A 22,953-nucleotide genomic window follows, 5' to 3' on the forward strand; every position below is an offset into this window, starting at 1 on the left:
AGGACATATAAACATACATACAGGTATATGTATATATATACAGATATATTGGTTAAGTGCTTACTATGTGCCAAGCGCTGTTCTAAGCGCTGGGGAAGATCCAAGGTAATAATAATAACGATGGCATTTATTAAGTGCTTACTATATGCCAAGCACTGTTCCAAGCGCTGCAATTGGGCACAACTCCATCTGCAGTTGTGGGCAGGCAATCAATCAATCAATCAATCAATCGTATTTATTGCACACTTACTGTGTGCAGAGCACTGGACTAAGCGCTTGGGAAGTACAAGTTGGCAAAATGTAGAGACGGTCCCTACCCAACAGCGGGCTCACAGTGTTTCGGTTCTCTTATTGTCCTCTCCCAAGCCCTTAGTCCAGGGCTCTGCAGAGAGTAAGCGCTCAATAAATACAAATATATAAAATTTATATATATATAAATTGACCTACTGGCTGGCCGTCCCTCAGCCCCGCACCTTCGCCCCGGCCCCCTCGGTTGCCACCCCTCCTGCCCGGGGCCGTGGTGCCCGGCTGTGATGGCCGGTGGCCCACTTTCACCCAGCCTAGCCACTGCCACTGAGGCCAGGAGGGCCACTCGTGACGGCTCTGTGGTCAATCAATCAATCAATCGTATTTATTGAGCACTTACTGTGTGCAGAGCACTGGACTAAGCGCTTGGGAAGTACAAGTCGGCAACACATAGAGACAGCCCCTACCCAACCCTGGAACTCGTGCGCGTGCAAAGCGGTGTGGCTCAGCGGAAAGAGCCCGGGCCTGGGAGTAAGGAGGTCATGGGTTCTAATCCCGGCTCCGCCACTTGTCTGCTCTGTGGCCTTGTGCAAGTCACTTCACTTCCCTGGCCCTCAGTTCCCTCATAATAATAATAATGTGGGCATTTGTTAAATGCTTACTATGTGAAAAGCATTGTTCTAAGCGCTGGGGGGGATACAAGGTGATCAGGTTGTCCCACGGGGGGCTCACAGTCTTCATCCCCATTTTCCAGATGAGGGAACTGAGGCTCAGAGAAGTTAAGTGACTTGCCCAAGGTCACACAGCAGACATGTGGTGGAGCCGGGATTCGAACCCATGACCTCCGATGGGGATGGAGACTGGGAGCCCCACGTGGGACGGGTATCTAACCCGATTGGCTTGTATCCACCCCGGCGTTTAGTACAGTGCCTGGCACATAGTAAGCGCTAGCCCGAGGCCTTCCCAGACTGAGCCCCTTCCTTCCTCTCCCCCTCGTCCCCCTCTCCATCCCCCTCATCTTACCTCCTTCCCTTCCCCACAGCACCTGTATAGATGTATATATGTTTGTACATATTTATTACTCTATTTATTTATTTATTTTACTTGTACATATCTATTCTATTTATTTTATTTTGTTAGTATGTTTGGTTTTGTTCTCTGTCTCCCCCTTTTAGACTGTGAGCCCACTGTTGGGTAGGGACTGTCTCTATATGTTGCCAACTTGTACTTCCCAAGCGCTTAGTACAGTGCTCTGCACACAGTAAGCGCTCAATAAATACGATTGATTGATTGATTGATTGATTGTATCTCTTCATTGCTGTATTAATTCATTCATTCGATCGTATTTATTGAGTGCTTACTGTGTGTGGAGCACTGGACTAAGCGCTTGGGTAGTACAAGTTGGCAACATATAGAGACGGTCCCTACCCAACAGCGGGCTCACAGTCTAGAAGGGGGAGACAGACAACAAAACAAAGCGTATTAACAAAATAAAATAAATCTAATTCATTCGTTCATTCAGTCGTATTTATTGAGTGCTTACTGTGTGCAGAGCGCTGTACTAAGCACTTGGGAAGTCCAAGTTGGCAACATATAGGGACGGTCCCTGCCCAACAGCGGGCTCACAGTCTAGACGGGGAAGACAGACAACAAAACAGAACGTATTAACAAAATGAAATAAATAGAATTCATTCATTCATTCAATCGTATTTATTGAGCTCAATAAATACGATTGATGATGATGATGATGATGATGATGATTGAGCGCTTACTGTGTGCAAAGCGCTGTATTAAGCGCTTGGGAAGTCCAAGTTGACAACATATAGGGACGGTCCCTACCCAACAGCGGGCTCACGGTCTAGAAGGGGGAGACAGACAACAAAACAAAACGTATTAAAATAAATAGAATTCATTCATTCATTCAATTGTATTGTACTTTCCAAGCACGTAGTAATAATAATAATAATAATAATAATAATAATGGCATTTATTAAGCGCTTATTATGTGCAAAGCACTGCTCTAAGCGCTGGGGAGGGTACAAGGCGATCAGGTTGTCCCACGGGGGGGCTCGCGGTCTTAATCCCCATTTTCCAGATGAGGGAACTGAGGCCCAGAGAAGTGAAGTACGGTGCTGTGCACACAGTAAGCGCTCAATAAATACGATTGGATGAACAAATGCCGTAATAATAATTATTATTATTATAAGCAAGCCCGAAAATGAGCCCCCCCCACACACACAGCGCCCACAAGGACGTGTGTCCCCTTCGTCATCATCATCATCAATCGTATTTATTGAGCGCTTACTGTGTGCAGAGCACTGTACTAAGGGCTTGGGAAGTACAAGTTGGCAACATATAGAGGCAGTCCCTACCCAACAGTGGGCTCACGTGCTGGGTGTCCATGTGCCCGCTGAGCCCAGGCCAGTGAGGCGGCCCTGCAGGGGAGGAGGAGCCGGGGACCGCAGCTGCTTGCGCCAACACTTCCTCTTTCCCGGCCGTTAAAAGGAGCCAGGCCCCTGCCAGGAGGGGCAGCCCCAGCCTCCCCGGGTCCCCTACCCCACCACCGACCGGCCCAGGCCCCCGCCGCCCCCGCGCACCATGGCAGATCAATTCATCAGGCATATTGAGCTGCTGGGCTTCGAGAAGCGCTTCGTCCCAAGTCAGCACTACGTGAGTTTCGGGCCGGGGCGGGGGACGGGCGTGGGCTCCGATATGGGGGAGGACTGACCCTCGCCATCCTCTTCTGCGCGAAAAATAGAGCGCTTACTGCCGAGAAATGCCTCTACTGCGTGACCTCTGAACCCGGGCCTCCTCTTCCATGCGCCGGCCCAGCCCTGGCACAGCGGGATGGGGAGAGGGGCCCGGTGGATGGGTCCAAGTAGCCCAACCCTTCCACCGTCACCATCAGTCGTATTTATTGAGCGCTTACTGTGTGCAGAGCACTGGACTGAGCGCTTGAAAGAGCGTGGGGACTCCGCCATGGCCGGCCTGTCCTTACCACCTTGGACCAACTGTGCCCGGGGGCTCCAGCTGAGCTCCGTAGTTGCCCCCCATCCCGCTCTCCCCAGCAGCCCCTGCCCAACTGAGGCTGCCACCCCCCCATCCCGCAGGTGTACATGTTCCTGGTGAAGTGGCAGGACCTGTCCGAGAAGGTGGTCTACCGCAGGTTCGCCGAGATTTACGATTTCCACGTGAGTGGGCGGCCTGGGCCGGGGAAGGGAGCAGGGGGACCGTCCGGGGGCAGCGGGAAGGGATCGGCAGCCCCAGCCCGTCCAGCAATCAATCACCTAATCAATCGGTCGTATTGATTGAGTGCTTACTGTGAGCCCGCTCGTTTAGACCGTGAGCCCACTGTTGGGTAGGGACTGTCTCTATATGTTGCCAACTTGGACCTCCCAAGCGCTTAGTCCAGTGCTCTGCACGCAGTAAGCGCTCAATAAATACAATTGATTGACTGTAGAGCACTAGGCTCTGTATATATGTATATATGTTTGTACATATTTATTACTCTATTTATTTTACTTGTACATATCTATTCTATTTATTTTATTTTGTTAGTATGTTTGGTTTAGTTCTCTGTCTCCCCCTTGTAGACTGTGAGCCCACTGTTGGGTAGGGACTGCCTCTATATGTTGCCAACTTGGACTGCCCAAGCGCTTAGTACAGTGTTCTGCACACAGTAAGTGCTCAATAAATACGATTGATTGACTGTAGAGCACTAGGCTGAGAGCGCGGGAGAGAACGCTGTAATGGAATTGGTAGCCATGTTCCCTCGCCCACAACGAGCTTACCGTCGGGAAGAGGAGACAGTAATATAAATGAATAAATTACAGATGTGGACGTAAGTGAGAAGCAGCGTGGCTCAGTGGAAAGAGCACGGGCTTTGGAGCCCGAGGTCATGGGTTCAAATCCCGGCTCCGCCAATTGGCAGTTGTGTGACTTTGGGCGACTCACTTCACTTCTCTGGGCCTCAGTTACCTCGTCTGTAAAATGGGGATTAAGACTGCGAGCACCCCCTGGGACAACCTGATCCCCTTGTAACCTCCCCAGAGCTTAGAACAGTGCTTTGCACGTAGTAAGCGCTTAATAAATGCCATCATCATTATTATTATTATAAGTGCTGTGGGTTTGGGAGGGAGGATGAATATTTTACTTGTGCATATTTATTACTCTATTTATTTTGTTAATGATGCACATTTATCTTTAATTCTATTTATTCTGATGACGACACCTGTCCACATGTTTTGTTTTGTCATCCGTCTCCCCCTTCTAGACTGTGAGCCCGTTGTTGGGTAAGAACCGTCTCTATATGTTGCCGACTCGTACTTCCCAAGCGCTTAGTCCAGTGCTCTGCACACAGTAAGCACTCAATAAATACGATTGAATGAATAAATACGATCGAATGAATGAATGAATAAAGGGAGCAAGTCAGGGTGATGCAGAAGGGAGTGAGAGAAGAGGAAAGGAGGGCTCAGTCAGGGAAGGCCTCCTGGAGGAGATGGGCCTGCAATAAAGCTTTGAAGCAGGGGCGGGGAAAGTGATCGTCTGTCGGATGATGAAAAAAGAGATTGTTCCAGGCCAGAGGCAATCAATCAATCAATCAATCGTATTTATTGAGCGCTTACTGTGTGCATAGCATTGTACTAAGCGCTTGGAAAGTACAAGCTGGCAACATATAGAGACAGTCCCTACCCAGCAGTGGGCTCACAGTCTAGAAGCAGCGTGGCTCAGTGGAAAGAGCCCGGGCTTTGGAGTCAGAGGTCATGGGTCATGGGTCATGTATATATGTTTGTACATATTTGTTACTCATTTATTTATTTATTTATTTATTTATTTATTTTACTTGTACATATCTATTCTATTTATTTTATTTTGTTAGTATGTTTGGTTTTGTTCTCTGTCTCCCCCTTTTAGACTGTGAGCCCACTGTTGGGGAGGGACCGTCTCTATATGTTGCCAACTTGTACTTCCCAAGCACTTAGTACAGTGCTCTGCACACAGTAAGCACTCAATAAATACGATTGATGATGATGATGATGATGGGTTCAAATCCCAGCTCCCCAAGTTGTCAGCTGTGTGACTTTGGGCGAGTCACTTCACTTCTCTGTACCTCAGTTCCCTCATCTGTAAAATGGGGATAAAGACTGTGAGCCCCTCGTGGGACAACCCTTATTACCTTGTATCCCCCCCCAGCGCTTAGAGCAGTGCTTTCCACATAGTAAGCGTTTAATAAATGCCATTATTATTATTATTATTATAGAAGCACAGTCTAGAGGCAAGGTCAGCGGCAAGTTGGTCAGAGCCAAAGAAGCGTAGCCAAACCCAACCAGTTCAGGCCCTCGGGCCCCTTCCGTGGGGTCACAGGTTTCCCCCCCCGACGCCAAGCCCCCTTGTATGAGGGGCTCCCCCCGGCTCCGGGGGGACCCACTTGTGGATGGACCCCCGAGGTGGGGCGGGGAGGGGGGAGGGATACTCTGAAGTCTATATTTTATTTATATCCATGTACGTCTCCCCCCCATCTAGACAGTAAGCTCATTCTAGACTGTGAACCCATCTTCTAGACTGTGAGCCCATTGTTGGGTAGGGACCATCTCTATATGTTGCCAACTTGGACTTCCCAAGCGCTTAGTACAGTTTCTCTGCACGTAGTAAGCGCTCAGTAAATACGATTGAATGAATGAATGAATGCTGGGCAGGGAATGGGTCTGTTTACTGTTGTAATGGACTCTCCCAAGCGCTTAGTACAGTTGCTCTGCACGTAGTAAGCTCTCAGTAAATACGATTGAATGAATGAATGAATGCTGGGCAGGGAATGGGTCTGTTTACTGTTGTAATGGACTCTCCCAAGCGCTTAGTACAGTGCTCTGTGCACAGTAAGTGCTCAGTAATAGTGGATACAGCCCCACCTGGCACAGGGACTGTGTCCAACCCAAATTGCTTGTATTATAGAGTGCCTGGCACACAGTAAGCGCTTAACAAATAGCATCATTATTAAATACCATCTTACCTCCTTCCCTTCCCCACAGCACCTGTATATATGTACATATGTTTGTACATATTTATTACTCTATATCTATTTATTTATTTATTTATTTTACTTGTACATATCTATTCTATTTTATTTTGTTAGTATGTTTGGTTTTGTCTCCCCCTTTTAGACTGTGAGCCCACTGTTGGGTAGGGACTGTCTCTATATGTTGCCAATTTGTACTTCCCAAGCGCTTAGTACAGTGCTCTGCACACAGTAAGCGCTCAATAAATACGATTGATGATGATGATGATGAAATACGATTGAATGAATGAATGACGTCCTTCCTTCCTTCCTTCCTCTCTCCCTCATCCCCCCTCCATCCCCGCCATCTTACCTCCTTCCCTTCCCCACAGCACCTGTATATATGTATATATGTTTGTACATATTTATTACTCTATTATTTATTTATTTTACTTGTACATATCTATTCTACTTATTTTATTTTGTTAGTATGTTTGGTTTTGTTCTCCGTCTCCCCCTTCTAGACTGTGAGCCCACTGTTGGGTAGGGACTGTCTCTAGATGTTGCCAACTTGGACTTCTCAAGCGCTTGCAGTGCTCTGCACACAGTAAGCGCTCAATAAATATGATTGATTGATTGATTGATTGATTGACGTCTCCCTCTCTCTCCCTTCCGTCTCCTGCTAGAAAACCCTCAAGGAAATGTTTCCGATCGAGGCTGGAGACATAAGCCCGGAGAGCCGCATCTTACCCCATCTACCGGGTAAGGCGTGGGGGGCCGAGGGTGGGGGGCAGGGGGCAAGGATTGGGGCCGGGGCACCTCCACACCCTCCCAGGAGGCCTCCTCCTGAGGTGGGAGCCGGGGGACGAAAAAGTGGCGGCGTGGGGAGGACATTCAGGCCTGGGACTCGCTTCAGGCCCAGTAAAGCCGGCCTTGGTCGCGGCTCCTACAGGGGAATCAGTCATTCAGTCAATCGTATTTATTGAGCACTAACTGTATGCAGAGCATTCATTCATTCAGTCAGTCAGTCGTATTTATTGAGTGCTTATTGTGTGCTGAGCACTGTACTAAGCACTTGGGAGAGTACAATGTAACAGTATAGCAGACACATAGCAGCATACAGTCTAGAGGGGGAGACAGGCATTAATAGAAATAAACCAATGACAGACATGGACATATTATAATAATAATAATGGTTTTTGTTAAGCGCTTACTATGTGCCAAGCACTGTTCTAAGCGCTGACATATGTGCTGTGGACATAATCAATCAGTCAATCAATCATATTTATTGAGCCCTTACTATGTGCAGAGCACTGTACTAAGCGCTTGGGAAGTACAAATTGGCAACATATAGAGACAGTCCCTACCCAACAGTGGGCTCACACTCTAAAAGGGGGAGACAGAGAACAAAACCAAACATACTAACAAAATAAAATAAATAGAATTGAAGTGCTGTGGGGTTGGGAGGGCGGATATATAAAAGGTTGATGCAGAAGGGAATGGGGGAAGAGGAAAGGAGGGCTTGGTTGGGAAAAGCCTCTTGGAGGAGATGGGCCTTCATCATCATCAATCGTATTTATTGAGCGCTTACTATGTGCAGAGCACTGTACTAAGCGCTTAGGGAAGTACAAATTGGCAACATATAGAGACAGTCCCTAACCAACAGTGGGCTCACAGTCTAAAAGGGGGAGACAGAGAACAAAACCAAACATCCTAACAAAATAAAATGAATAGAATAGATATGTACAAGTAAAATAAATAAATAAATAGAGTAATAAATACGTACAAACATATATACATATATACAGGTGCTGTGGGGAAGGGAAGGAGGTAAGAAGGGGGGATGGAGGGGGGCGAGGGGGAGAGGAAGGAAGGAAGGGAAGGAAGGGAATACTTTGCACGGGCGGGGGTCTGCTGTATCGATCAATTAATGGTATTTAATGAGCACTTAATGTGTGCAGAGCACCGTACTAAGCACTCGGGAGATTATTACTCTATCTATTTATTTATTTATTTTACTTGTACATATCTATTCTATTTATTTTATTTTGTTAGTATGTTTGGTTTTGTTCTCTGTCTCCCCCTTTTAGACTGTGAGCCCACTGTTGGGTAGGGACTGTCTCTAGATGTTGCCAACTTGTACTTCCCAAGCGCTTAGTACAGTGCTCTGCACACAGTAAGCGCTCAATAAATACAACTGATGATGATGATGATGATGTAATCTCGATATACACTCTATATACACTACAGCTGGTAGGCACGTTCCCTGCCCACAGCAAGCTTACAGTCTAGGGGGAGAGGCAGACATTAATATAAACAAGTGAGAAGCAGCTTAGCTCAACGGAAAGATCGCGGGCTTGGGAGTCATAGGTCATGGGTTCGAATCCCGGCTCTGCCACTTGTCAGCTGTGTGACTTCGGGCCAGTCACTTCACTTCTCTGTGCCTCAGTTCCCTCATCTGTAAAATGGGGATGAAGACTGTGAGCCCCCCGAGGGACAACCTGATCAGCTTGTACCCTCCCCAGCGCTTAGAACAGTGCTTTGCACATAGTAAGCGCTTAAAAAATGCCATCATTATTATTATTATTATTATAAGTAAATTACAGGTATGTGCATAAGTGCTGTACACACAGGACTCTGCAGGTTCGCAGTTTCCCCCGCGATTGTAGTCCCAGAAAAGGTTTCTTTTCCATTTCTGCTTTAGTTTCTCGTGTTGTGCTTAAGGTTTGGAAAGCTGTTAAAGTGGCACTAAAGTTTGGTCCGTGGAATCCATTATGCTATTTTTCTCACCAGGGCGACCTCTTAAACTCCATGAACCGTGGCTGGGGAGAGGGGTGGAGGAGAAGGGGTGTTTCTAGTCTTTGAGGAGGGAAAAGAGGGGAAGCAACTGTCAGTATGCACCCCGGTGAAATTGAAAAAGCATGGCCTAGTGGATGGGCCCAGGGCTGGGAATCAGAAGGTCATGGGGTCTAATTCCACCTCTGCCACTTGTCTGCTCTGTGACCTTGGGAAAGTCACTTTGCTTCTCTGGGCCTCAATTCCCTCATCTGTAAAATGGGGATTAAGACTGTGAGCCCTATGAGGGACAGGGACTGTGTCCAACGTGATTATCTTGTATCTACCCCAGCGCTTAGAACAGTGCCTGGCCCATAGTAAGTGCTTAACAAATGCCATAGTTATTATTATTAATTAACTGCTTGCCTGTATTAGAGATGCTTAATATTTTACTAGGTGCATTTAGCTTAAATATCAAAAGCTTCATCCTGGGAGTCTACCCCTGGCTCTGCTACTTGCCTACTGTGGGACTGTGGACAAGTCAATTGATTTTTCTGTGCCTCAGCTTCCTCATCCGGAAGATGGGGGAACTCAGTACCCGTTCTCCCTCGTATTTTAAAGAAGCAGCGTGGCTTAGTGGAAAGAGCCCGGGCTTTGGAGTCAGAGGTCATGAGTTCTAATCCCGGCTCCGCCACTTGTCCGCTGTGCGACTTTGGGCAAGTCACTTAGCTTCTCTGTGCCTCAGTTCCCTCATCTGTAAAATGGGGATTAAGACTGTGAACCCCACTGGGACAACCTGATAACCTTGTATCTACCCCAGCACTTTGAGCAGTTCTTGGCACATAGTAAGCGCTTAACATTGCCATCATTATTATTAGACTGTGAACCCCACTGTGAAAAAAGATTGTGTCCAACCTGATCATCTTGAATCTACCTCAGGGCTTGGTACTCTGCAAACACTTAATCAATCAATCAATCAATCGTATTTATTGAGCGCTTACTGTGTGCAGAGCACTGTACTAAGCGCTTGGGAAGTACAAGTCGGCAACATATAGAGACAGTCCCTACCCAACAGTGGGTTCACAGTCTAGAAGGGGGAGACAGAGAACAAAACAAACACACTAACAAAATAAAATAAATAGAATAGAATACCACAATTTATTAGTAGGAGGAGGAGAAGGTGTATTCAATTCAGTCGTATTTATTGAGTGCTTACTGTGTACAGTTTAACAACGAACAGACACATTCCCTGCCCACGATGAGCGGTATTTGTAATATTAGTACCTGTTCTCCCTCCAAATTCGACTGTGAGGCCCATGTGGGGACTTCATTATCTTTATTTACCCCAGAGCTTAGTAAAGTGCTTGGCCCATAGTAAGTGCTTAACAAGTAGTAGTAGTAGTAGTAGTAGTAGTAGTTGTAGTACTGTGAAGATGAAGACCGTAAGCTCGTTGTGGGCAGGGACTGTCGCTGTTTATTGTTGTAGTGGACTTTCCCAAATGCTTAGTAATAATAATAATAATGATGGCATTTATTAAGCGCTTACTATGTGCAAAGCACTGTTCTAAGCCCTGGGGAGGATACAAAGTGATTAGGTTGTCCCAAGTGGGGCTCACAGACTTAATCCCCATTTTACAGATGAGGGAACTGAGGCACAGAGAAGTCAAGTAACTTGCCCAAAGTCATACAGCTGACAAGTGGCGGAGCCGGGATTTGAACCCATGACCTCTGACTCCAAAGCCCGGGCTCTTTCCACTGAGCCACGCTGCTTCTCTTAGTACTTAGTACAGTGCTCTGCACACAGTAAGTGCTCAATAAATACGAATGAATAAAAGGCTGCAGGTCGCCCTAGCATTTGGATTTGCACCTTTCAGTCACCTCTCCTTCAGACCCACCGCGCTTATATCCATATCCATCTTTAATGTATTTATATTCTTGTCCGTCTCCCCCTCCAGACTGTACGCTTCTTGTGGGCAGGGAACGCGCCTACCAACTCTGCTCTATTGTCCTCTCCCAAGTGCTTAATACAGTGCTCTGCCTTCTTTCATTGATTCGGTCGTATTTATTGAGCGCTTACTGTGTGCAGAGCACTGGACTAAGCGCTTGGGAAGTACAAGTCGGCAGCAGATAGAGACGGTCCCTACCCAACAACGGGCTCACAGTCTAGAAGGGGGAGACAGACAACAAAACAAAACATGGAGACAGGTGTCAAAATCGTCAGAATAAATAGAATTATAGCTATATGGACAGCATTAAGAAAATAAATGGAATAGTAAATATGTACAAGTAAAATAGAGTAGTAATAATAACAATAATGATAGCATTTATTAAGCCCTTACTATGGGCAAAGCACTGTTCTAAGCACTGGGGAGGTTACAAGGTGATGAGGTTGTCCCACTGGGGGCTCACAGTCTTAATCCCCATTTTACAGATGAGGGAACTGAGGCCCAGAGAATAATAATAATAATACTAATGATGGCATTTATTAAGCGCTTACTATATGCAAAGCACTGTTCTAAGCACTGGGGGGGTTACAAGGTGATCACGTAGTCCCACGTGGGGCTCACAGTCGTAATCCCCATTTACAGATGAGGGAACTGAGGCCCAGAGAATAATAATAATAATAATAATAATAATGGCATTTATTAAGCACTTACTATGTACAAAGCACTGTTCTAAGCGCTGGGGGGGTTACAAGGTGATCAGGTAGTCCCACGTGGGGCTCACAGTCTTAATCCCCATTTTACAGATGAGGGAACTGAGGCCCAGGGAAGTTAAGTGACTTGCCCAATCAATCAATCAATCAATCGTATTTATTGAGCGCTTACTGTGTGCAGAGCACTGTACTAAGCACTTGGGAAGTACAAGTTGGCAACATATAGAGACAGTCCCTACCCAACAGTGGGCTCACAGTCTACACAGCTGACAAGTGGCGGAGTTGGGATTTGAACCCAGGACCTCTGACTCCAAAGCCCGTGCTCTTTCCACTGAGCCACTCTGCTCAGTGGAGCAGGGTAATAAATAGAGTAATAAATAAATAATAATAATAAATAATAATAAATAAATAAATAGAGTAATAAATCTGTACAAATATACACAAGTGCTGTGGGGAGGGGAAGGAGGTAGGGCGGGGCAGGGGATGGGGAGGAGGAGAGCGCTCAATAAATACCATTGATTGAACACTGACAACGTAGTGACGAAGGAAGTGCAATGCATGAAGCAGCGTGGCTCAGTGGAAAGAGCCCGGGCTTTGGAGTCAGAGGTTGTGGGTTCAAATCCCGCCTCTGTCAATAGCCAGCTGGGTGACTTTGGGCAAGTCACTTCATTTCTCTGAGCCTCAGTTACCTCATCTGTAAAATGGGGATTAAGACTGTGAGCCCCCCGTGGGACAACCTGATCACCTTGTAACCTCCCCAGCGCTTAGAACAGTGCTTTGCACATAGTAAGCGCTTAATAAATGCAATCATTATTATTATTATTATGAAAAGAGGAGGTTGGCCTATCATCATCAATCGTGTTTATTGAGCGCTTACTATGTGCAGAGCACTGTACTAAGCGCTTGGGAAGTACAAATTTGCAACATATAGAGACAGTCCCTACCCAACAGTGGGCTCACAGTCTAAAAGGGGGAGACAGAGAACAAAACCAAAGATACTAACAAAATAAAATAAATAGAATAGATATGTACAAATAAAATAAATAAATAAATAGAGTAATAAATATGTGCAAACATATATACATATATATATATGTAGATGAGGGAGTAGTGCGCATGCCGGGAAATGCTTCGGGAGTACATTCTCCCCCTTTTAGACTGTGAGCCCACTGTTGGGTAGGGACCGTCTCTATATGTTGCCAACTTGTACTTCCCAAGCACTTAGTCCAGTGCTCTGCACACAGTTAGCGCTCAATAAATACGATGGATTGATTGATTGATTGATTCTCTAGCAGATTTTCTCTTTTTTTGGAGTCAGCAGCTGTTGTCGCCTTTTAGATCCCCATCGTTCCGTTTGAGTATATTCAAAAAGTAGCGCTGATGAATTGAGTTGGGGCGTGTTGTAGTCGACGGGACTGCACAGTGATGTGCGTGGAATAGTAACGGCGGACGTGATAATCAGATTTACCTGGCAGAGGATGTGCTGTGGTTATGTAGGTGGTGTGTCCAAAATGAGGCCCATCTCAGCGGTTTTCCCAAATGTGGGAAACTCGACTGCATAATTTGTGTTACTGGGGGATTGTGTTTGCGCTGCTCTCTTCTTGCAGCTTGTTACAATAGTAGGTTTGCTTTGGGGGGGTTATTCTTTTTCTTCATCCATATTTCTGTAGGTTTTGGATTACTTAAAGGGTTGTGTTTTATAACAGTAATAGTACAGTGCTCTGCACACAGTAAGCGCTCAATAAATGCGATTGAATGAATGAATAATAATCATGATGGCATTTATTAAGCGCTTACTATATGTCAAGCGCTGTTCTAAGCGCTGGGGAGGTTACAAGGTGATCATTGGATTACTTAAAGGGTTGTGTTTTATAACAGTAATAATAATGATGGCATTTATTAAGCGCTTACTATGTGCCAAGCGCTGTTCTAAGCGCTGGGGAGGTTACAAGGTGATCATTGGATTACTCAAAGGGTTGTGTTTTATAGCAATAATGATAATGATGGCATTTATTAAGCTCTTACTATGTGCCGAGCACTGTTCTATGCGCTGGGGAGGTTACAAGGTGATCACTGGATTACTTAAAGGGTTGTGTTTTATAACAGTAATAATAATGATGGCATTTATTAAGCGCTTACTATGTGCCAGGCACTGTTCTAAGCTCTGGGGAGGTTACAAGGTGATCACTGGATTACTTAAAGGGTTGTGTTTTATAACAATAATAATAATGATGGCATTTATTAAGCGCTTACTGTGTGCCAGGCACTGTTCTAAGCGCTGGGGAGGTTACAAGGTGATCATTGGATTACTTAAAGGGTTGTGTTTTATAACAATAATAATAATGATGGCATTTATTAAGCACTTACTATGTGCCAAGCACTGTTCTAAGCGCTGGGGAGGTTACAAGGTGATCATTGGATTACTTAAAGGGTTGTGTTTTATAACAATAATAATAATGATGGCATTTATTAAGTGCTTACTATGTGCCAGGCACTGTTCTAAGCGCTGGGGAGGTTACAAGGTGATCATTGGATTACTAAAAGGGTTGTGTTTTATAACAATAATGATAATGATGGCATTTATTAAGCACTTACTATGTGCCAAGCGCTGTTCTAAGCGCTGGGGAGGTTACAAGGTGATCATTGGATAACTTAAAGGGTTGTGTTTTATAACAGTAATAATAATGATGGCATTTATTAAGCGCTTACTATGTGCCAAGCGCTGTTCTAAGCGCTGGGGAGGTTACAAGGTGATCATTGGATTACTTAAAGGGTTGTGTTTTATAACAATAATAATAATGATGGCATTTATTAAGCGCTTACTATGTGCCAAGCACTGTTCTAAGCGCTGGGGAGGTTACAAGGTGATCACTGGATTACTTAAAGGGTTGTGTTTTATAACAATAATGATAATGATGGCATTTATTAAGCGCTTACTACGTGCCAAGCACTGTTCTAAACGCTGGGGAGGTTACAAGGTGATCATTGGATTTTATAACAATAATAATGATGATGGCATTTATTAAGCACTTACTATGTGCCAGGCACTGTTCTAAGCGCTGGGGACGTTACAAGGTGATCATTGGATTACTTAAAGGGTTGTGTTTTATAACAATAATAATAATGATGGCATTTATTAAGCACTTACTATGTGCCAAGCGCTGTTCTAAGCGCTGGGGAGATTACAAGGTGATCAGGTTGCCCCAAGAAGCAGCGTGGCTCAGTGGAAAGAGCCTGGGCTTTGGAGTCAGAGGTCAAGGGTTCAAATCCCGGCTCCTCCAACTGTCAGCTGTGTGACTTTGGGCAAATCACTTCACTTCTCTGGGCCTCAGTTACCTCATCTGTAAAATGGGAATTAAGACTGTGAGCCCCACGTGGGACAACCTGATCACCTTGTATCCTCCACAGCGCTTAGAACAGTGCTTTGCACATAGTAAGTGCTTAATAAATGTCATTATTATTATTATTATTATTAATCCCCATCTTACAGATGAGATCACTGAGGCCCAGAGAAGTGAAGTGACTTGCCCAACGTCACACAGCTGACAATTGGCAGAGCTGGGATTTGAACCCATGACCTCAGACTCCAAAGCCCGGGCTCTTTCCACTGAGCCACGCTGCTTCTCTGATGAGGTCACTGAGGCCCAGAGAAGTGAAGTGACTTGCCCAGAGTCAGCCGACAAGCGGCGGAGCCGGGATTAGAACCCGCAACCTTTGATTCCCAGGCCCGGGCTTTTTCCTCAAAGCCACGCTGCTTCTCAATAGATATATAGATCCATTCATTCAATCATATTTATTGAGTGCTTCCTGTGTGCAGAGCACTGTACTAAGCGCTTGGGAAGTCCAAGTTGGCAACATAGAGAGACGGTCCCTACCCAACAGTGGGCTCACAGTCTAGAAGGGGGAGACAGGCAACAAAACAAAACATATTAACAAAATAAAATAATCATCGATAATCATAGATAATCAAGTTCATTCAGTCGTAAGTTTTGAGCGCTTACTGTGTGCGGGAGCACTATACTAAGCGCTTGGGAGAGTACAATATAGCAATAAACAGGCCCATCCCTGCCCACAATGAATTTACAGTCTTAGAGAGAGACAGACATTAGATTAAATAAATGGCGGTTATGGACATAAGTGGTGGGGAGCTGGGAGGGGAGGATGAATTCTTCTAGACTTCTAGAATTCGTCTAGACTGTGAGCCCATTGTCGAGTAGGGACCATCTCTATATGTTGCCAACGTGTAATAATAATAATAATGGCATTTATTAAGCGCTTACTATGTGCAAAGCACTGTTCTAAGCGCTGGGGAGTTTACAAGGTGATCAGGTTGTCCCACCTGGGGCTCACAGTCTTAATCCCTATTTTACAGATGAGGTAACTGAGGCCCAGTTAAGTGACTTGCCCAAAGTCACACAGCCGACAAGTGGCGGAGCCGGCATTTGAACCCATGACCTCTGACTCCAAAGCCCGGGCTCTTTCCACTGAGCCACGCTGCTTCCCTTCAGTGACCTCATCAGAGAACTTGTACTTCCCAAGCGCTTAGTACAGTGCTCTGCACACAGTAAGCGCGCAATAAATACGATTGAATGAATGAATGAATAAAGGGAGCCAGTCAGGGTGACGCAGAAGGGAGTGGGAGAAAAGTGGCCCAGTCAGGGAAGGCCTCTCAGAGGAGATGTCCCTTCAATTAAGGCTTTGAAGCAGGGGAGAGTCATTGTCCCAGTCATTGTCCGTCGGATTTGAGGAAGGAGGGCATTCCAGTTTCCACACAGAACTCAGTTTGTCCAACTTGTTTGTACTCTCCCAGGTGCTTAGTACAGTGCTTTGCACACAGTAAGTGCTCAATAAATAAGACTGAATGAATGACCCAGCATATGACGAGCTCCAGGGTATTTCTATTAATGTCTCCTCCTCCAGACTGTAAGCTCGCTGTGGGCATTCACTCATTCAATCGTATTTATTGAGCGCTTACTGTGTGCAGAGCACTGTACTAAGCACTTGGGAAGGACAAATCGGCAACATATAAAGACGGTCCCTACCCAACAACGGGCTCACGGTCTAGAAGGGGGAGACACAACAAAACAAAAGAAGTAGACAGCTGTCAATACCATCAGAAGCAACGTGGCTCAGTGGAAAGGGCACGGGCTTTGGAGTCAGAGGTCATGGGTTCAAATGCCGGCTCCTCCAACTGTCAGCTGTGTGACTTTGGGCAAGTCACTTCTCAATTTGTACTTCCCAAGCGCTTAGTACAGTGCTCTGCACATAGTAAGCGCTCAATAAATACGATTGATGATGATGATGGGCCTCAGTTCCCTCATCTGTAAAATGGGGATTAAAACAGTGAGCCCCCCGTGGGCCAACCTGATCACCTTGTAACCTCCCCAGCACTTAGAACAGTGCTTTGCACGTAGTAAGCGCTTAACAAATACCATCATTATTTATTATTATTATCGGAATAAATAGAATTATAGCTATATACACATCATTAATAGAGTAATAAATATGTACAAATAAGATAAACAGAGTAATAAATATGTATGGCTCAGTGGAAAGAGCCCGGGCTTTGGAGTCAGAGGTCATAGGTTCAAAACCCGGTTCTGCCAATTGTCAGCTGTGTGACTTTGGGCAAGTTACTTAACTTCTCTATGCCTCAGTTACCCCATCTGTAAACTGGGGACTGTGAGCCCCACATGGGACAACGTGATGACCTTGTATCTACCCCAGCGTTTAGAACAGTGCTTGGCACATAGTAAGCGCTTAACAAATACCAACATTATTTTTATTATTATTACAAATATATACAAGTGCTGTGGGGAAGGGAAAGCTGTAGGGCGGGGCGGGGGGGGATGTAACGTGTCTACCAATTCTGTTGTGTTTTGTGCTCTCCCATTATACCTACTGGACAGTTACTACTATTACTACTATCACCGCCACCATTAACTAGTGCTCCTAGGTGCAGAGCGTTGGAATGGGTCCCTACTGTGGGCAGGGCACCGTAGAGGAAGTAGCACGGCCTAGTGGATGGAGCACAGGCCCGGGGGTCAGAAGCTCACGGGTTCTAATCCTGCTCCCCTCGTCTGCCATGTGGCCTTGGGTGAGTCACTTCACTCCTCTGTGCCTCAGTTCCCTCATCTGTAAAATGGGGATGAAGACTATGAGCCCCTTGCCGGACAGGGACTGCTTCCAGCCCAATTTGTAGCCACCCCAGCGCTTAGTACAGTGCCTGGCACATAGCAAGCGCTTAACAACACGGCAGTTATTATTATTACTGAGTGCTTGGAAAGAGACAGTAAAAGCAGCAGATTGGGTTCCTGCCCTCAATTCCAATCTAACTGAGCAGATGGAAAGACACCCGGGGTTTCCAAATAATGGGAACAGCAGGAAAAGCAGGGAGCAGAGGAGGCAGACTGAGCCAGAGGACAGAGAGGGGAAACAGGTGAATACATGAAGCGGTGAAAGCAGCCCCGTGAAAAACAGATTTAGATTTCAATCCCCAGGCCAGCGTTCACACCTGGGGCCAGGTCACCGTTGGCCCCAGGTGTCCAAGGAGGGGGGAATTAATTGGGGAAGGAGGGAAGAAAGGACGACCTCCGGAAGAGGTGGGATATCAAGCATCTCCGAAGTTGGGGAGACCTGTGATCGTGGGAGATGGGGGGCTGAGGTGGGAGGGGAATTCTAGCTGGGGAGAACGGTGTTAGGGGTGGGGCGACAGGAGAGGGGAGAGTTGGGACCAGTCAGTGGGTTAGTTTGGGAGGAGGAAAGAGTGTGAGGGTGCCAGGGCCCGAGGGGAGCTGGAGGGGGCGGAGGAAGAGGCCTGGGGAGAGCAGTGGGTGGGGGAGCCCAGGAGACCCTTACACCAGGCCCAGAGTGGCTCCACTGGAGGTGACCCAGCCCACCCCACCCCTACAGCCTCCAGAGCGGGGAGAAAGGGGAAGCCGGAGGCGAGGGGGAAGAAAGGGAAGCGTTGGCCTAGTTGCAGCCTTTCCTGCCCTCGAAACCCAGTTACTGGAAGAGCCTCTGAGCCGCCGCCGCCTTTTGTGGCCACAGACCAGAGCTCCGTGGCCCCGGGCCAGAACCCGGCCAGGGGAGGGAGGGAGGGGAAGGGATGGACGGACGGACGGGGCCTTGGGGTGGACCGACCGACTCCCGCCCCGGGCCCGGGCCTCCCTCTCCCACTCTCCACCATCACCTCTCCTCCTCTCCCCCCGCCGCCCCCGCCGTGGGCCAGCCCCGCGCTGGTTCGACGGGCAGCGGTCCACTGAGAACCGGCAGGGCACGCTGAGCGAATACAGCCACATGCTCATGAATCTCCCCGTCAAGATCTCCCGCTGCCCCCACGTGCTCGAATTCTTCAAAGTCCGGCCCGAAGACCTGAAGCTCCCGGCGGAAGGACAGTGAGTTGGGGGGGCCGGGGGCACCCCCACGCTTCTGTCCAGTCCCCCCTCACCCACTGCCTCTAGGCCTCTGCCTCCATCCGGGCCCCCAACCCAATCCCCCCGTCCAGCCCTGCTCATGTGAGTTCCTGGCTTTCTCTGGGAGAGGGGATCTTCCCTCCCCCATCTAGGGGTTGCAGACCCAGGGAGAGGTCACTAAGCCCATCCCCTGGCCTCAGACCAAGGACCCCCTCCGCCCACTTGGGACCCACACAGCTGGTGGACCTGGGAGGGAGGGGACGAGTAAGACCACCTGACCACCGGGACGCTCCTTTTCGCTCTGCAGGACGAAGCAGCCTGAGACATTCCTGCTGCCCAAGGACACCAGGAGCAATGCGGCAGGTGGGGCCCACCCCGAAGGGTGGAGGCAGGGGGATGGTGCCGGTGAGCGCTCGGCCCCCACGGGGCCCTGACCGGGCCCGCCCGCCGTCTCCGCCGCAGACATCACCGGGCCCATCGTGCTCCAGACGTACCGCTCCATCGCCGACTTCGCCAAGAGCTCGACCACCGAGATGGCCCTGCAGGCCGGAGACCTGGTGGACGTGGTGGAAAAGGGCGAGAGCGGTAAGGACGCTCCCCCCCAGAGCAGGTGCCGTAGGGGGCAACCCCTGGACCACTCCGTAACCCCCCCCGGTCCTGGAATCGTGACACAAGGAGCCAAGCTAGAGCCTGAACGGGACGTGGCCAGGGTGGCGGTCCTGCAGGGCTAAGAACAAGCCCGGTTGGGTCCTGGTGTTGGGCCTGCCCGGGCGGCGGGCAGAGGGGTGATTCTGCCAGGCTAAGGCACGGGTGTAAGGCCTGATGGGGCCGCGGGCAGAAAGGTGGTCCTGCCGGGCTAAGGACAAGCAGGGTCGGGTCCCGGTGTTGGGCCTGACAAGGCCATGGGCTGGGTGGTGATCCCGCCGGGCAAAGAACAGGCATCGGGTCTGACCGGAATGTGGGCAGGGTGGTGGTTCTGCCAGGCTAAGAACAAGCGAGGCTGGGTTCCGGCGTCGTACCTGGAGCCGATGGACGGTCCAGACGAGTCCGAGGAGCAGGAGCCCAACTACGAGGGTAACCGCCCGGCCCTGAACTCCCCGCCCAACCCACCGCAGCCCCATCCCCTTCCCCATCTCCCGCACAGACCCTCACACCCACGGGGATCCGACTGAGGGAAGTCTGAGGGCCAGGGCCGCGATACCGATGAGAAAAACCGTCCCTTCCCCCCGTCCCCTTCCGCCCCCGACCCACCAGGCGAGCCATTCGTGGTGATCCGAGGCTACACGGCCGTGGAGGACGACGAGATGACCCTGCAAGAGGGCGAGGCCATCGAGGTCATCCACAAACTCCTGGACGGCTGGTGGGTCGTCAGGTGAGGTGAACGAGCCGGGGTGGTGGGGGGCGGGGGGCTCGGTCCCGCCCTCGGGCCCAGGAGACTGGGTGTGGGAGAACCTAGGAGGGCCGCCTGGGAGAGGAGGCCCAGCGAGGGGGAGGATCCGGTGGGGGGGACTTCACCACAAGCCCCCATCTCGCCCCTGCGCCCGCAGGAAAGAGGAAGCCACGGGATACTACCCATCTATGTACCTGCAGAAGTCGGGGCAGGCCCAAGCCAGGAGCCAGAGCAGAATTCGGGGGGCTCCCCCGCGGCGGTAAGACCCACCCCCTTGGGACACCCCTGAATCCAGTCTGGGGGCCGGCCCACACTCCCTGTTCTGCTGTTCACCACCACTGCCCGCCCACCCGATTTCCTTCTCCTCTGCTTGACTTCTTTTCCGGCCCACCGGATTTCTTTTCCTGCCTTGTCTGATTTCTCTTCAACTCCCCCATCTTCTTTTCCCAGACCAACTGAAGCAACATGACGTAGTGGCTAGAGCACGGGAGCCAGGAGGTCATGGGTTCTAATCCTGACTCTGCCACATGTCTGCTGTGTGACTTTGGGCATCACTTCTCTGGGCCTGTTACCTCGTTTGTAAAATGGGGATTAAGACCATGAGCCCCATGTGGAAACAGGGACTGTGTCCAACCCGATTAACATGTATTACCCCAGAGCTTAGAACAGTGCTTGACATATAGTAAGCGCTTAACAAGTACCATTATTATTATTATTAATAACCCACCAGATTTCTTTTTCCACCCTATCTGATGGCCTTTCTCACCCCACCTGCCTTCTTTTCCCCTCCCTGCCTGATTTTCTTCCTCTGTTTTTCTTTTCCTCTCAGCCTGACTTCTTTCCTCACCCCTCCGGGTTCCCAGCCGGCCCACTGGTCCCCAAGCCCCCATCCCATTCCTTCGTTCCTTCAATTGTTGTCCTTACTGAGTGCTTACTGTGTGCTGAGCACTGTACTAAGCACTTGGAAAGTACAATACAGCAATAGAGATGATCCCTGCCCACAGTGGGTTCACAGTCTGGTGGGGAAGACAGACATCAATTCAAGTAAACGGGCATCAATAGAAATAAATAGAATTATAGACTTATGCATGTATACAGAAGTGCTGCGGGGCGGGGAGAAGGGGGAAGAGCAAAGGGGGCGAGTCATCATCATCATCAACATCAATCGTATTTATTGAGCGCTTACTGTGTGCAGAGCACTGTACTAAGCGCTTGGGAAGTACAAATTGGCTTGAGGCGGAAGGGAGGGGGAGCTGAGGAAAAGTGGGGCTTAGTCTGGGAAGTGTCCCTGCCCGGGCCCCGCTCTCACGGCCCCGCTGGCGGTGCCCCCGCCGATGCCCCCCACGTGGCTGGCAGGTCCTCCATCGCCAACGCCAAGAGCATCCACAAGCAGGCCCGGAAGCGCATCAGCCAAGACACTTATCGGCGCAACAGCGTCAAGGTCACCCAGCAGCGACGCCGACGGTCACGGCCCCAGAACCCAGGCGGCCCCAGCAGTGAGTGCCCGCTCCCCGGGGGGCGAGGGGGGACGGGGGCCGGGGCTTGGGTGGGGCCGAGCTCACATTGCTCCCCTTCCCCGCCCCATGCAGAGGAAGACAGGATGAAGGCCGAGCCGGCCGTGCCCCCGCGGCCCAGCCCGGATCTGATTCTGAACCGCTGCAGCGACAGCACCAAACGGAAACTCACGGCCTCCCCCTGAGCCCGCCCGCCCTCCGACCCTGCTGGCCCCACCGACTGACCCCCTCCAGCCCGCCAGGCCCCGCTGACCCCTGTGACCCCACCGATCGACCCTGCTGGCCCCACCGATGGACCCCTCCATCCCACCAGGCCCCGCTGACCCCTGTGACCCCACCGATCGACCCCGCTGGCCCCACCGACGGACCCCTCCATCCCGGCAGGCCCCGCTGACCCCTTTGACCCCGCAAGCTACACCGATCCCTCCGACCCCCTCGGCCCCTCTGACCCCACCGGCCCTTTCGGCCTGTCGGTGGGAGGTAGGGCTCTCCCCAGCAAGGAAGGCACCATGGGGGTCCTCTCCTCCCTCCCCCCCATCTCGGGCCAGGCCTTGGCTCCCCAGCCTGAGACACCCTAAAGTGGATCCGGGGACCGACCCCCATAGCTTCTCTATCTGTAAAACGGGGATTAAAACTGTGAGCTCCCGGTGGAACAACCTGATCACCTTGTAACCTCCCCCGCGCTTAGAACAGTGCTTTGCACATAGTAAGCGCTTAACAAATACCATCATTATTATTGTTATTATAACACTGCCCCATCCTACTCCTCCGGTCCTGGGCAGGGTGCCTCCTCTGGGAAGCCCCCCCAGGTTAAACCTCTCTTCCCCACCCACCCCGGCTCTGTGGACGGACGCCTAGAGTTCCTGGGCCGCTCTTTGGCCGGACCCCTGCCCCTGGGGCACTGGTTGGGCCAGTGCGGGGGGCCGGGGCGGAAGCCACTGGGAGAGAAGCACAGTAAACCTTGG

General features: G+C 49.5%; 1 protein-coding gene and 1 pseudogene across 1 annotated transcript; both read left to right on the forward strand.

Annotated features, from left to right (window-relative positions):
• Positions 1 to 2,844: 2,844 nt before the first annotated feature.
• NCF1 (neutrophil cytosolic factor 1) lies at positions 2,845 to 22,953 on the forward strand. Its single transcript, XM_038759399.1, has 11 exons — positions 2,845 to 2,916; positions 3,357 to 3,437; positions 6,925 to 7,000; positions 18,901 to 19,066; positions 19,392 to 19,447; positions 19,547 to 19,669; positions 20,051 to 20,158; positions 20,339 to 20,456; positions 20,632 to 20,733; positions 21,831 to 21,970; positions 22,064 to 22,953. The coding sequence occupies exons 1-11, from the start codon at positions 2,845 to 2,847 to the stop codon at positions 22,171 to 22,173; spliced, it is 1,152 nt and encodes a 383-aa protein (XP_038615327.1). The 3' UTR covers positions 22,174 to 22,953.
• LOC119939853 lies at positions 13,130 to 13,269 on the forward strand (annotated as a pseudogene).

This window comes from Tachyglossus aculeatus, chromosome 17, assembly GCF_015852505.1.
Source record: "Tachyglossus aculeatus isolate mTacAcu1 chromosome 17, mTacAcu1.pri, whole genome shotgun sequence".
Taxonomy (NCBI): Eukaryota; Metazoa; Chordata; class Mammalia; order Monotremata; family Tachyglossidae; genus Tachyglossus; species Tachyglossus aculeatus.

Bases quoted from the DNA above. Each gene is read 5' to 3' on its own strand.
- NCF1 (XM_038759399.1), top strand. From the start codon at position 2,845: ATGGCAGATCAATTCATCAGGCATATTGAGCTGCTGGGCTTCGAGAAG. The intron at 3,438-6,924 runs GTGAGTGGGCGG...GTCTCCTGCTAG, and splicing joins CCGAGATTTACGATTTCCAC to AAAACCCTCAAGGAAATGTT. The intron at 20,734-21,830 runs GTAAGACCCACC...CGTGGCTGGCAG, and splicing joins CGGGGGGCTCCCCCGCGGCG to GTCCTCCATCGCCAACGCCA.